General features: G+C 39.8%; 1 protein-coding gene across 2 annotated transcripts in view; it reads right to left on the reverse strand.

The window, feature by feature from the left end:
• Positions 1 to 15,231, reverse strand: part of espn (espin) — a 55,248-nt gene extending 40,017 nt beyond the window's left edge. For both annotated transcript variants that reach the window (XM_049581955.1, XM_049581954.1), the window contains exons 1-2: positions 14,424 to 15,231; positions 10,523 to 10,716 (exon numbers count right to left, since the gene is read on the reverse strand). In XM_049581955.1, the coding sequence (XP_049437912.1) occupies positions 10,523 to 10,716; positions 14,424 to 14,723 (494 nt within the window). In that variant the 5' untranslated portion in view covers positions 14,724 to 15,231. The remainder of the gene's footprint in view (positions 1 to 10,522; positions 10,717 to 14,423) is intronic.
• Positions 15,232 to 15,589: the final 358 nt, after the last annotated feature.

The following is a 15,589-nucleotide window of genomic DNA, read 5'->3' on the forward strand; positions in this document are numbered from 1 at the left end:
AAAATCTAGTGTTATTACATAATAAAGGAAAAGTTTATTACATGTTTGTCTAGTTATTACATAATGCATTGTTACCAGGGTAAATAAACTAAAAAGGAGAGCATGTGTTTGAAAGGCAACATTTAAATTGAATGCAAAACCATTACACAGAGCCTGTGAAAAAACAAAACACTAATTTGTCTCTGTTGTTCTGCCTAGAAACGGTCACAGTCACTAACATGTGTCACAATGTATAGCCTAAGTATAGTTTGTGCTTTCTTTAAAAATGAACCATTTGATTTCTTAAATCCTTAACTTTATCTAACATGTAAAGGATTCTTTGTTTCACCAGGTTTCAGTTCTTGTGATTTTTACCACGAAACACTTAAACTCTACACTGAGACCAAGACTGGAAAAAACACACCATCCTGTAAAAGTGGAATTTTGGCCAGAAAACATAGTACTACATTAGCAAGAGATAAATGGGTTGGTGGCCCACCATTGCCTATAATCGCATCACAGTCTCTAGCAGTCCCTGGTCGGTCTTTTGGTAGTACACCACTCAAATAATGGAGATTTAAGAAAGTAAAATTTATTTAATTCCTGTAGCATTTACTTGTCAATTTTCTCTAAAAATCTCAGTTTATTGTTGGAGCAGTTGATGACAGCACCGCCGAGAAACAATATGCCATTGTTTAAAACTGGACTAAATTTTATTGAAAAGTCTCTTAAAATAAACACTACAGTGCTTTTTTTAATGACATTTGATAACTAAATTTTAATATATAACCTGTTGTGCATGATATGCTGGGAAGACTTCTAAGCAAAAGCTCTTCAAAAGGATGTGGAGGGATAAACGGCTGACAACCACTGCAGACCTGTACATTAATAATCACTTTGCATCTTATATTGAGCTGAAAGAAACTCTCTCTGTTCCTCAAGCTCACTTTATGAGTCAGATATTTTGTTAAAAACATCCTGGCTCTAAACATCTAGTCTCAAAATTGTGTCATTTCTAAAATGTATCCTCATGTATCTGATAACTGTGACACATATTACTTTACATAAGGTACCCTAGGTCTAATCTCTTGGTTTTGTCTTAAAATTGTCTCATTTTGGCAGTATATCTTCTCTTGGTATTGTAAGTTTTCTGAGAGATTGAAAGAGAGGATATTTCTTGGGGAAAGGAAGGCTACCAGTGCTCCTTGTTTCTCTAGGCGGCTTGGGGAACTAGTGTTGGGAATACATCTAGAGAGGCGAAACAATACACTGGGTTTGCAGGTTAAGTTTGAGAGTAACTGGGGCCCAATAATTAGGCATCTTAATTTACCACCAATGAGTTTAAGCCTAAGAGACACCATGTTTTGTTATTCTTAGCGGTTTTTCCTTTTTGGTAATGTAATAGGCTTATTATCGTTGTATTCATCACCGTCTAGTCAGGCTTTCTGTTGTTGTTTTTTTTGGGTTGTTTTTGTTTTTGTATGTGTATGTTATAAGTTGGTTTATAAATGTCACTTTTATGTGATGAACATGAAATATAATAAGAGCCAAAACCCTTACTTACATCACAGTACAGTGTGCTGGTTTTCTAGTGGGGCACTGCAGCAGTAATGGTGGCTTGCCTACTTCCTATTTCAACTTGGATCAGTTCATTTAAATGATCCGCTCATTATCCCATAAGCAAATTGTGCTCTTCAGACACTACAATTAAATGATTGTTTTCACTCTTTCAGCTGTCAGATGACAGAAACCCATTGATCTGAAAGGTCAACTGTGACAGGAAAACATCCCTTTTGTCAATGTCAACAAGCAGCTATTTTGAGAGCAGACAGAAGTGACACTGAGCCAAATCCCGCTTCCCTATTTCAAAAGGCCCTTAGCACCGCCTCCCATCCATTGCTTGTATCCCTGCTTGTCCCAGATCTTTTCAGTCACAGTGGGAGGTCAGGGAGTGAATGAGCGCTTCCCCACTAAATCCCATAAGGGTGTGCTTTATTTGGACACTGACAAATGAGCAATGAGTCTCCTAAGAGGATTACCACTCCACTGGCTTTGCCCGACTTGCTCTGTGCTTATCCAAGGGTTGCCAGTCACCAAGACAGACTGAGTAGGTGAGGAGGAGCAGAGGAGGTGAGGAAAATGAGAGGCAGGGCTTAAGTGGACAGGTGGATCTTGTAGACACAAACATGACCCTGCCAAACTTTCCCTCCCAAGGATGTGGCTCAAGGCCAAAACTCTGGTGACTAAAGACCCTGCATTACACCACATGTGGATGTTCTGGTCTAAATCTTAACAGACAAGGTTGTACCTACCTATGATCAATCAGGTCTTATTCTGAGCCAGAAAATAGATACACATTCTTAAAATAAAATCATCTGTGGAATATATAGGTATAAATTTCGGCACATTTGTGGTTATGTTTGAGGCTCAGGCTTGTCTTTCAGGAAAAATATTACAAGTAAAGACACTTAAAATATTTGAAAATAAGTAGGGGAAGTAATCTACAGATCTGTCATCAGGAAGTGGGCAGACTTGTTAATTATTGAGTGTAACCAAAGTGGGCTGAAGTTCACCTGCTCACTGAGGTCTATATAGCAGAGAAGCTTGCATTCATCATTAATCCTAACCACAGACTTCGTTATAATGACAAAGTCGAGTGTATTTGTGGTAGGACCAATGCATTTCTAACATAGCACACAAGCCTTTGTCACAATACTCCAAAGTGAAGAGGCTTGAACACTTCACTAAAGAGGTGCTTTTGGAGAACAGGTGTGGATTTCACAGAGCTAAGAAAGAAATTAGCCTTGTGTGACGACAGAGCTAGCAGGTGGCCCAATGGGTCCTCAGACACTTTGTCACTCAAAAGAGAAAAAAAAATGCACTTTAAAGAAGGAGACATTTGATATATTTCCAGTTCAGCTCCGATGAGTAATTCACCTCAGTAATTGTCTGGGCACTGTCCCGTCCCCCATGTACACAGTAACAAAGAGCAAGGTTATCTTCATTACTGGTAGAGTAATTGATGTCACACTAATAGTCCTCTTGTCTGATAGCTGAGGCTTGTTAGCTTCTCAGTGGCTTTTCCTGTATAAATAATAAAGAATGTTGTGGGAGAATTTATGCTCTTTACTTAACAAGGTGACCCAAGTCTTTTGTGTAAGAATTCTTTCTTTCGTGGAAATTTACTGATAACGTAATTTGCAGCTCTTGTCTATATCTTTAACCCTTTTTCCACCAAAATTAGTGCATGTATGCAGGTTTTTAAATGCAGGAAAGCTGTTAATAGGTGACAGACTGCTTTCTCATTGCCATGCAGTAGACGAGTGTGCCTTTCTGTTTTTGTTTTTTTTTTTTTTTCCTGGTGTGTCATATTCGGCAACACAGACTGGCTGGAATGCAGGTTAGTAAACAGTAGAAAGACGCATGGAGGCCAGTAAAATGTTACTGTGGTTACTTCTTTTTTTATATCTGTTATTTATTCGGTCTCTCAAAGTCTGCCTGCTAAGAATAGCACGTCTACCCAGGTGTCATATTTCCATCACTGCTGATCGGGCCGATTGATGCTGAAGCCAATGGCCATGACTACTGCAGTCATTTGTCCCCCGAGGGAATACTGATTATAACCTTCCCCACAAAAGCCAGATGTTAGCAGGTGTTAATGGGTTATTTGTCCAGTGGGAATGGGGCTTTATTTTAGAGGCTATGGCTGTTGGCAGCAGAGCCCAAAAACTGTAAGACAACAACATTAAAACACAGACAACAAACCTCAAGGGACACACAGGGACATTTGATGTGGTCCTATTTGAGTAGAACACTTCAGGGTTTTAGGGTATGTTTCCCACTGATGCTTCACATATCCAAACTAGATAAAACAGCCCTGAGCTCACCTTATGTAATCAGTGCAGTAATCTTCACGTTAAAAATTGCACGTCTTACGTTATAACCTGATAACAGTACTCTCTCAAAGTGTACAGTTTTAATACTGTGAGCATCTCAAAATGGCACGTTACATTGCTTTTCCTCAGTGTAAACCTCTTGTTGTAAAACAGAACAGAAAGGGTTTTTATCCAACTTGTACCAAGAAGTTATTAAGAAGATTAGTGCTGAGGAAAATAAGTGCAGCTCAGCCACTGGCTGCGTGGAAAACTTTACTCACCTATTTACCCCTTACTCTTCTTGTATAAACGCAATGCTGAACGCCAACTCACATAACGGGACACTTTGCCAATTTTAAACTACCTTTGTTTGATAACAGTTCGGGTAGTATGTGTAAATGAACTATGGTGAACTTCCCTCCATCTTACCAGCACCCAGATCTCCCTGCTCAGCTCAAATCCAGCGGATGACGTGTTATGGTGGCTGAAGGGCTGTTGCTTGAACTATGATTATTATATATTTGCATTTTCAGATGCCTGCCACTATGGACACAAAGAGAAGTGGATCGAGAGAGAGCCGTCCCTATGACTCTCTCAGCCTCTGACCAAACTTTGATCAAACTTTAAAACTAGGCAGTGGTGATCAAATTTATACCAAGACTCTGTCACCATATTGCCTATTTCTTGCCTAAAGAGTCTTGCAAAACATATTGTAGTGCACTGGTAAGCTGTAATAGCAAGAGTTCTTGAACAGGAGGTGTCTGCCTTACCGTTTCCTGTATTGTAAAAACGGAGGCTGAAAATACAAGATCAAATGTTAAAACTAGGCATTGCTGATAAAATATGAACCAAGATTCTGTTACTGTATTGAGTATTTCTCGCCTCAAATGTTGAACTCACTGTTAAATTGTAATTCGTGATAATTTGGAACCAGCTGGCCGAAGTATTGTTTCCTGTGTCAAAACCAGGCCCCCAGGAAAACTGCTGACCCTTGCAGCAAATTTGTCCCAGTGTCCACTCGCAGTACTGCAGCGAAATAATCCCCTGCAGCCCAGAAAGGATTTTCCCCGTAGGCCCCCATTGTAAAAGAGATGTCTGTAAATCTGTTCACAGGACACCTGGAACTGCAAACAAGATCAGTTATGACTCTTTCTATTTTGAATTTTTGAGCCATGGTGGATTTATATATATGTAACTTTCCTCAAGCTGAGAAAAGCGATTTAAATACCTTTGACGTCATCACAATGTAAAGTCTACGAACCGAACGAGAACTGGTGGGCAGGGCCAGGGGGAGACACCTTACTGCATACATTCAGTGGGCCGCACACCACGGAACTAAACCTGGAAGCTAGAAAACTTTCTTGGTGTGTGCACCAGGTGAGCAACTCCATTGGAATGAGTAGTCGCCATCTTGGCATTTAGTATCTAGTTATTATCAAAGACTATGGTCAAAACAGATAAGCTTACATTACTTTTTTTTAATTTTTTTTTTTTTTTTTTTAAAAGAAGATGGTCTTAAATTAATTTTATGGTGGACCGTATGATCCATTTGAGTTATACAGTACATATTCCTGCTCAGCAACTGTTCTGTAAACATAAGAAGTGAGGAAAGACTAAACAAGGAATTCGGAGACTGTCCTGTGTATCCACCTTGTGTGTTTCCAACAAACCTTTATGTAGCCAACTTTAGAATATACTACTGCAGAGGTCTACCCTTTTCAACTGCATGTTGGAATTATGGCTTGGCCAAAGATCTTAATCTGCACTAATTGATTGCATAACCTGTCTGTAGCCTCTCTCTCCGTCTCCCTCTCTCTCTCATTCATTCACTCTTTTGTGTGCTGAGGCTATCAGCAGAGGCACAGCACATGAGCCTGTTGGTTTTGGTTCTCTGGGATGGACAGGCGAACGAGCTACCAATTCAGATGCTAGCTTAAGAATCTAACAAACACTAAAATATTGGGAAACAAAGCCACATCTGTGTTGTGCTAATTGGAACACAAAAAGACTTTGATTGCTTAATGAGTACAACACTGCAGACAACTGAGTACTGCTGCCATTTTATGGTAAGACCTCTATCTTGAGTGCCTGTCTATACTTCACAGGGGATCGCTAACCTGTGCATGTCATTCAATAGAAAATGAATTTGCTCTGTGTCACTTGTTATACTGTTATCCAAAAATGACAACTATACACTAAAGGAAAAAAACAACAACCATCTCAGTGGGTACTTCATGTATGTTTAAATCAGCACTGGTATTTCTTTACATTTTGTACATACACACATTTTACCCAACCAATGAATAGATGTGGTAGTTGTAGTTTCCACACACAAATCATATGTATACCTATGAAAAGTAACACACCAGAATTTGGATATAACCCCTATAATTATGAGCCAGTAATTCGTATGTAAACCAAATAATCAGGAAGGCTGAAATAACATGACAAATACGCTGACTGAAGTAAAGAAGGAAGTAGTATAAAGAGGGAAAGTTTGCTGGGGGAAAATCCTGTGTTTGTTTGGCCTATCCACTACCCCATCCTGCTTCCTTATGCAGACTGGTGTTTGTGTCTTGTGTGAAACCAAGTGAACTTTGAATTATTTTAACCTACTCAACTTTACTTGCCTAAATCTAACCTATGTAATTTTACATCAAGTATGTAGCATGACATTGCCATTTAGAGGGTAATTCACACTAATTTGTTGCATATCACACAAACCATTGTATGTGCATTTTCAAAGGCAATAATATGACCATTGTATAAGGATACATTTTAATTGTGTGTTTCAGTGGTTGTAGTTACTCTAAATGCTGTGTCAAGAATAAATTTCAGTGGTAAACTCTTGCAGATCCTTTTATTGTCTGTCATCAAAAGGTCGTATTGGATAAAGATATATGTCAGATATAGAAATACTGGTACCAAGCCTCAATCCTAAAACCAGCTCACCAGAATTCAAAAGTCTAAAATGGTCAAAGCCAAGGTGGAGGTCTTGAAATGAATGGCATATGCATTCATGAAATAGAACTTAAACCACTGGTTTAGTAAAATGATGCAAAAAAACTTCAAATGTAATTGGTTTTTGGTTGTTGCTTGCTTGCAGCAACACTCTCATGTTATTGTTTCGTCAACAGTTGCTAAAGTGATCATGTAACAGAGGCGGTCATGTTGTCCATGTGATTTTTCAAGCAGAACAAACTGAGCCATCCAATTACCTCCTTAAACTCACTGATACAAATTTGCAGCTTGTAATAAACCCTGAAACAAGAATGCTATCTCTATTTTGCAAAGTTCAATTCTAAACAATGCCTGAGGCTAGTGACTAGAAAGCAGCCCGTCTATTCAAACGGATTTGTTTTCCTCATTATCTTATCGCTGGTTGGGGCTACTGTGTGTCGCCGTGGAGATGGTGGTAAACAGCAACAGTGGGAGTGGTGGCGGAGAAGAGTGAATGGGGCCCAGCTATCACGGAGCTACCATGTCCCTGGGGCTCATTAAATTTTCAGCAGCTATGCACCTGTCTGGGGTGCAACCACACAATATTGGAGGTGCAGAGCACAAGGTTAGTGTCTGGACAAGCCGGTCATTCTGCTCAGGTCATCAAAGATAAAGCAACAGATAATACTGATTAACTTAAAGACTAAGTTGTAAATGAGCTACATTTCTATTTCTTTATGGCAGCAGTTTGTGATCATTGTTGATGGCTGACAAAGACACCAGCACAGAGAACATCCATCAGCTCAACGGTTATCTCCGTATTTACCTTTTTTATTCTTTTACAACCAGACAGGTGTTATCAATAAACTGAAAAACAAACCATGCAAGGCACACAGTCTTGCCTTTAATGTCACCCAGAGGAACCTGTTTGTACACTGAATCCACTTTAATATCACTAAAATAGCAACAACTAATTTAAGTTTAATAGCATTGATTGTTTACCACTCTCTGTCGGGAGGAATCAATCAACAGCCATATTACTGAGATGCCAGTGAGCAGGACCCAACCTATTCATCTTCTGCATGTGTCAGTTAAATAAATTTGTATTTAGTGCTGCAGTGCAGCCATATTAAAAACACAAACACAATCAAACAATTACTCAAAATACAAAGTGTCATAACATGAATGTTTTCATCCAATATGAAGAACTGTTTCTTCAGGGAAAGGACAGCTAACACCTTCCCTCACAGTGTTAATTCCAGTGACTGTAACTGTTAGTGGGGCTCTGATTAACAGGTTATTATCCTACTCCCCTACTAGGGAATATCAGACACACAAATCCATGTGAATACTCAAGAAATACAATAGGTATTCACAGTGATATGATGGTAATACTCTGTACTTCAAAACTGCAGGTCACAGTGCCAGAGCTGCATATTTCCTCATATCAACTGATGGCTCAGTGAAGCTACTGATCTGACTAAGGAGCTTTTTCAGTTTTTCTTTGCTCTCAATACGGTCGACACAGACATACTAATTATATACATTTGGTCAAAGTTGTGTAACTTGAGTACTGCGGCGTAGATTCTGTGAAATCTGTGCATAACTTTTTTTTAAAGCAAATATTACCAACAAACAACCTGGTTCCTGCTTAGGAAGAGTCTGTAGTGTTGGTTCATGCTAATCCCGTCCTTGAACTACGCCTCACTCTTGTCCATGTAGACGTAATAGTTAATATGGGAGGGTGTTATCTCTACAGGGGACTGGTGGGTCTGACACTGAACTGATTAGGGATGATATTCATCAAGGGGTAATCATACTCAAACAAACACAAACACTTTTTACCAGAGCAGTAACAATTAGTCAAGTGATATAAAATTAATTGGCAAGTATTTTCATAATCAGCTAATTGTTTAAGTCATTTTTGCTTAAAGAGTGACTGAAACACTTGATGATTCAGGTTCTTAAATTTGGCAACTTGCTGCTTTTTTTGGTCTTGCATTATACTAGTTTGATTTTTTTTTTTTTTTTTTTTTTTTTTTTGGATTATGGACTGTTAGTGTATAAAACAAGACACTTAGTGGGGAACTTTGCCCATTTTCAACCGCACCATGACAGAATGTGCAGATTAAAGTGTTTGGCATCCCCTTGTGCCATGAGTGCCTAGAGCACCCAGACCATCCACTGACTGATCCAAGTCTTCTGGGTGAGGTGAAATGTGTCATCAGTCCGCTGGCAAATGAGTGGGTGTTCTGGGCGCTTGTGGCACAGGACGGAGCCAAACATCATTCATTTGCACACACTGAGTTGACAGAGCTGGTTGAAATTTGGCAATGTTTCCCTTTAATGATGCCACCCTGTGCTTTAGGATAGTGTGTTGGCCATTTTTCATTTTTTTTCTGATGTTCTACAGACCAAATGATCAATCAAGAAAATAATTGACAGACTTACATTGCATCTAATTTTGTAATTGAAACAAGATCTTAACAAAAATACATCAGACCACAAACACTCATTTGATTTGTTAACATGGCTCTCAGACAGACTTGTGTCAGCATTATGGAAATTATTCTTGATGTATTACATAAGCAGCACTCAGGGCTATGGTGCTGTGCAGTTTGTTTTTAATTGGAAAAATAAGCCGTTAAGAGTTTTTCTTTATTCTAAATGGGATTTAAATAGAAAGTATTTCAACTGCCATGAGTAGCAAAAAAGTGAAGTTCAGGCTGCTTCCCCTCAGGGCCAGTTGGTGTCGTAAATAATACCTACAGTCTGAGCCAAAAGCTGATCACTTGTTTGGTAAGCATCTGAAAAGATGTAAGAGTTTACTTGCTGACCTTTGAAATCTGGTAGATAATTTATCAAAGTCAGACTGCTTAAGTGGCAGCAGTCTGAAATCTGAATCTGAGCAGTGGATCTGCTGCAAGCTGTTTCAGTTACAAACAGTAGGAGGAAACTGAGAGCCGACAAAAACTAAAACTTGCCATAGACTAAAGGCTCTATTAAAATCAAATCTGTGTTGTAATCTTCACAAGTGAAGGGTGTGTTGAAGAGCACCAAGTTAAATAAAAAGAGGTGTATTAGGTACTAGACTTTAGATTTATATCTTATGGTATGTGATAAAAGTAACTCTGATATTGTATTTTTATATTGATTTGGGCTGTTTATACTAACTTTGTCATATCTGTTAAACGATTAACACGACTGTCGTCCTGACTGCTGTTTTACCAGCTCAGAAAGAAACCTCAGATTTTCATTTCAATTTGGAAATTCCCAGTTTATACATAAAAAGTCTTTTAAATAGGTTGGACAATGAGGATGGGAATAATGGAAAGAAAGATTTAAAGAACCTTTTGAGACCAACACGTTTTAGCACTGACCTGTTTTATGGATGTGCACCATCAGGAAATAACAATACTGTTGTTCTTGTGTATTACTAAATATACTTAGTTTAAAAAAAGATATATTTAGATAAATCTTGTATAATTTGTGTGAAGTACTCTACGTCAATGTCACCAACTCTGGTTTTAGAGAGTGTGTTCTATACAAAGGCATTTGCATTCCCTGCAAAAACAATCCTTAAATCCTACAAGTTACTATGCTAAATCCCTATTAGACATCAGCGAGAAGAAATCAACAGCTGATAAATCACTTTGACAGATCAGATTTTAAACATGGTAAAAAGACGCTTACTGACTGCCGCAAAGACAAAACCATATTGCTCTTACTTTGGGCTGTGCCCCAGTAGCAGTCGCAGAGAGGGCAGGTCTCCCTTGGCAGCAGCATAGTGAACAGGTACGGCACCTGTGTCGGTGGAGGCCCCGGGGTCCACCTCGCCGCTCTTCAGCAGCCAGTCAGTGATCTCATGGTGACTGAAGCGGGATGCAAGGTGAAGAACGGTGGCACCGGAACTGTCCCTGTCCTGTCAATCAAAGACAGATACAGCTGAAATGTGGGTTTCTGAAATTACATTTCTAATTATTTTTATGTTCAAAAGGAAATAATCAAAACTATTTCAGATATTTAATCATCCGGGTTTTTTTTTTGGTTTTTTTTAAGCAGGACCCACCAGCAAATGTCAGACCTATTAAAAACGTCATTACTGTGCAAACTGTACTGCGTTGAAATGTGCAGTGGTTGGCATCCAGAGGCCACAACAATGTCAGCAGTCTGTATGAATGACTGGTGCTGCTCCGTCATGGTTCGATTTAAGAATAACGAAAAACAATTTGTTTATTATTATTATTATTATTATTATTATTATTATTATTATTATTTGTTGCTATGTTTTAGTGTTCACTGTTGAAACTGGGAGAAAGGGAATAAATCATAGAACTCCCTGTGCTATGTGAGATAGCTGTTCATATACAGTGACAATTGCACTCAAACCTACAGTGTAATTAGCTATATCAGAATAAGAAAAAATAATCTGAAGGATACCAGATATTAAAGCCAAATACCTGTCATGACTAAAGTAGTAATTTGTAACCTAAGTGCCAGAATAAATGTTGCCATTGTACTTTTCTTCAAACCAGGGATGTGTTGTACTTGTATTATGTAGAGGATACGTTAAAACTTTAAATTTCTAACAATGCTGTGGTTACCATATGTTATGTTTATGCACAAAAACACTTTGTCATGGCCAAGAAAAGATAGGTTTTGGCTTAAAATACCCATGTTTGGTAGCACAAAAGCCTCTGGAAAAGCAACACTGGATTGCTAAAAACATAGGCTGTAAATATAACGGATGTATCTCCAGTGATGTCACCAATTGGTTTGTTTTAAAGCCCATTTTTAAGCCTTGAGTTCGGTACTTCTACTGTCGCCATCTTGGTTCTTTGGAGCCAGAAGTGACCATATTTGGGTGAGAGGCTGACGCTGTGGAGGAGCGAGGGGTGGATCTGACTGAGAGGCAGAGGACGCTATCTGCAGACAGCCTGTCACTCAAAGCAGCCTGCCATTAATTATGGGCAATGTAAAGCCTCAGCAAAATGTAAACCAGTGAGTTATATAAAAATTCAGCCCCCTACAGTTGTCATGAAGATGGAAATTAGCTATAGAGACCAAATAGTTTTTTTTTCCCAGGCTGTAAACATGTTTACTGCTGCTGTAAAGTTGGGCATTTTAATTTGAGTGTCAGTGGGGACTGACTGGATTCCAGAGCCAGCTTCAAGTGGCCATTTAAAGAACTGCAGTTTTTGGTACTACTGTGTTGGCTTCATTTTTCAGCTCCCTAGATACCACTTGCTAAAAACACCAAAGTCGAACTTTTTTGAAACATCAGTTTTCAGTAGATGCACCCAAAATTCTGTGACACTTTGTTAGTATGCAGGTTGCATTAACACTGGCCATAATCACTAGGAAAAAAGAATATCTTACAAGATAAGCTGTTACTTACAGTTTTCAGGTGATTTGCCAAGGTCATTGCCAGTTTCCTATGGAGTTTCTGCCACTCAACTTTTCGGGGGTCATTTTCGCAAAATGTTTAAACTATTCCAGATGCTTGACTTTTTCGACATCTTGCTAGCATATCTGTAAGCCTGTCACGTGTGGTCAAACTGTCGCAGTTTCAGTGGTGCTGGATTGCTGGTGACTGATGTTAGATGAGAGCGAGTCAGAGTCATAAAACTATCAGTAAATGTCCTTGTCTGAGAATAATTTGTAACAAATAATACTGATGCATAATAAGTAATGTTGGATAAGTATTAATTTATGGACTATTTGGGATTTAAAAAATGGAGCATTTGAATATTGATTTAGACATTGATTACAATGGCAACAATCGAACCTTTGAAGCATTTGCCAGCCCTGGTGGACAGATGTATAGTAATACTCGAGTCTTATCAACAAGGAAGGCAGTGGAGTGCCTCACATGAGCATCATTAACATCAGATAAAATCTGTATTAGAGTGCAGTAACATAATGCATTAAGACACAATGGTGAAAAGTGAAAGCTAACATTAATCACTCATCAAGTAGATTGCATTGCCAGTGGTAATCGATAGGTTTTACTAAATGTCAGCCAAGTATCTTATCAGTTAGTTGGTGGCGTGGGGTATTATTTGTTCTGCGGTCTGTCAGGCAGCGGCAGTAATGGAGACAGTAAATAGATGATAGAGCTCTTATTACTGTGTTTCAAATTTAGAATCACAGATTACAAGAGGTTAGATCGAGTGCCCGATAGACTCGGGTTTGGTACTTGGGCTGTGTTGTGTTGGTCTAATTTATTTGCAAGTAAGAGTAAAATGGGTCAGCTTGTGGCTTAGTCGTTAGCACTGTCACCTCAAACCAAGGTCTTAGGGATGAATCTGACCGAGCTGACTAGATCATGTCTGTAAAGTTTGCCATGTCTCCATGAAAATCTAAGTGGCCAGTGACTGTAAATGTTGTATCAGGTCTATGTGTGATAGACTGGTGACCTGTCCTGTGAGTGCCTTGCCTCTCACCCAAAGCATGCTGGGACACCTTGCACATGCTCTGCGTAGTATAAGCAAGTGTAGAAAATTACTGGATTATATTGTGTTACTTAATAGAAACAACATTATGGTAAATATATGCACATAATGGTACATCTGGGTTTACAGTACAACTGTATCAGAGCTTTTACTAAGACTCCTTCAAAATACCTGCTGCATTCCTTCCCTGGTGTGAATACTATGCATCTTACTGCCAGCATACAAGTTGAGTCATAAAGGCTCATTGGGTTGAATCATGAAGGTTTATATATACTCCTTACCAGACATCTTCCCCACTATCGCATCAAACTATGTACTTGTATATGTGCCCTTTGTGAGTTACTGTATGTGCTGTATAAATGATATTACTTTTGCAAATCCAGTTTTGCATACTTCATTACCATGGGAACATGAGGCAGTGCAATGGGGTTTGTACTGAAACAACAAAAGACAAAAAAGACTAAACAAACAAAAAAAAAAACTAATGCCTACCAATTGACAGTGTCGCACATGTGGTAAAGTTTTGTCAAAGAAATATGATTTCTCTATTTTATATTCCTCTGAACATTTTAACATGTCATCAGAACAATAACAAACGTATTCAGGCACTTCTCTAACATCACCAAGTCCTGATGTCTCTTCTAGTCTTGATGCTAAATCTGTTTTCAGTGCATATTGAGGGCAGTTCATCTTGCACGAGGTTATCTTTTGTCATCACCAAACTAATAACTGATCACCACTCAAGATAAAAGGACTGTGGTTTTACAGAACATGACTTAATGGTGTCATGATTGAGTTTAAACTATATTTATTGACCTTGTGTTCAACTTACTATTTGTGGAAGTGCCTCTTTAAATGGCAAAGCACTTGTTTAATGACGTTGAGCATGTTGAGTCATTTAAGTCATTAAACAGACTGTATATCTCTGTCAACAGCTGCAGGTGGGTCACCCTGCCTTGAGCTGCTATACCCTTTAAATTGTTTTAGTATGTCTGTTAGAAAATATTATTGTTAGAAAATATTACACCTTTGTTTTAAGCATGAGTAGCCTATATCCCAGATCTACTGGACCCTGAGGCTGTTAGGTAGGTCACATAGTTGAAAAACTGCAGCCAGGTCAGAGGAAAGAGAGAATTAGGCTTCAACATGCACAACTAAAGCTCAAGTCACTCACCTCTGGCCGACATCCACCCTGGGTCAGCAGCCACTGTAAGCAGGCCAGGTTGCCGGTGGCGGCTGCGTCATGCGCCGGGCTGGCCCCGTTGTTAGCCAGACAGTTACCCGGCAGCCCTGCCTCCTCCACCAGGAACCGCAGGCAGGTTAGTTTCCCGGCCCGGGCTGCGTGGTGGACCGGGGAAGCCCCCAGCACATCCTTGACCTCGCTGGTGAGCGTTTTCTGCGCTAATTGCACTTTGAGAGTCTGCACGTCCCCCTGCCTCGCGGCCAGCAGCGTCCTGTCCCCCTCCACCACCATCGCTGCTGCTGCAGATTGGACGACTCCTTCCTTGTGGTTGCCTGCGTTGAGCCCGATCGGTTCACCGTGCTAATGGGGTCAGCATTGTATTTACAAAGCTTCAGATCATCTCAGTCACCCGGTTAGTCTTGTGGGGAAACTCAGTTATCGCTCCACATCCTCCCAGAGCCAAAGGGTCAGAAGCAAGATCCGTTTCCGACCATACACATTTTAATATGCGACACCTCTCTACATATTGAAACAAAACTCAGTCCATTATTATCTATCTGAATTATAAACTAACCTGCTTTTATGTTTTGCCCGACGGTGTGGCTCAGTTATCCGCTTCTCCTCTCCCTGACGCCCGCAGGATGCTGAACACCTGCTGCATAAGTTTAGTTCATGTGTCCCAGTGAACTATCTTTTGTTGAATATGTTTATGGGCCCTGTGTATCATGTGCCTCAGAGAATATTCCGCCGTGTTTTTCTTCCTATAGCAGATGGCGACATGGGACTCAGCGCCTGTTAAATAATCCATCAAGGGGAGGATCGCTGAGCCTGTTACAGGTTGTTGCTTTCTGGAAATCGGCTCAGAAGTTAAAGGGGCAGTACGAACAGGCTACTTAAAACTCTGTGCAGGCTTTATGTCCCCATAGAGAAAGTTATACAACTGTGGTGGTGGGTGTCAGTCAAGTATAGACCCAGGGCTAAACTCTAATTCAGCAATGGGCTTTTTGAACACACGCCCAGTCTTGTTTGCATGCGGCCTGATCGGCATTAATTTTACATACGGCAGTGAAATCAGCATCACTGTACACCCACGGTTTGTACACAGGAGAGGTCCATCTGGTGGCCTCTCTGTAAAACTGAGCTCAGTAGTTAGGAAT

Source organism: Epinephelus fuscoguttatus, linkage group LG7 (assembly GCF_011397635.1).
Source record: "Epinephelus fuscoguttatus linkage group LG7, E.fuscoguttatus.final_Chr_v1".
Lineage (NCBI taxonomy): Eukaryota > Metazoa > Chordata > Actinopteri > Perciformes > Serranidae > Epinephelus > Epinephelus fuscoguttatus.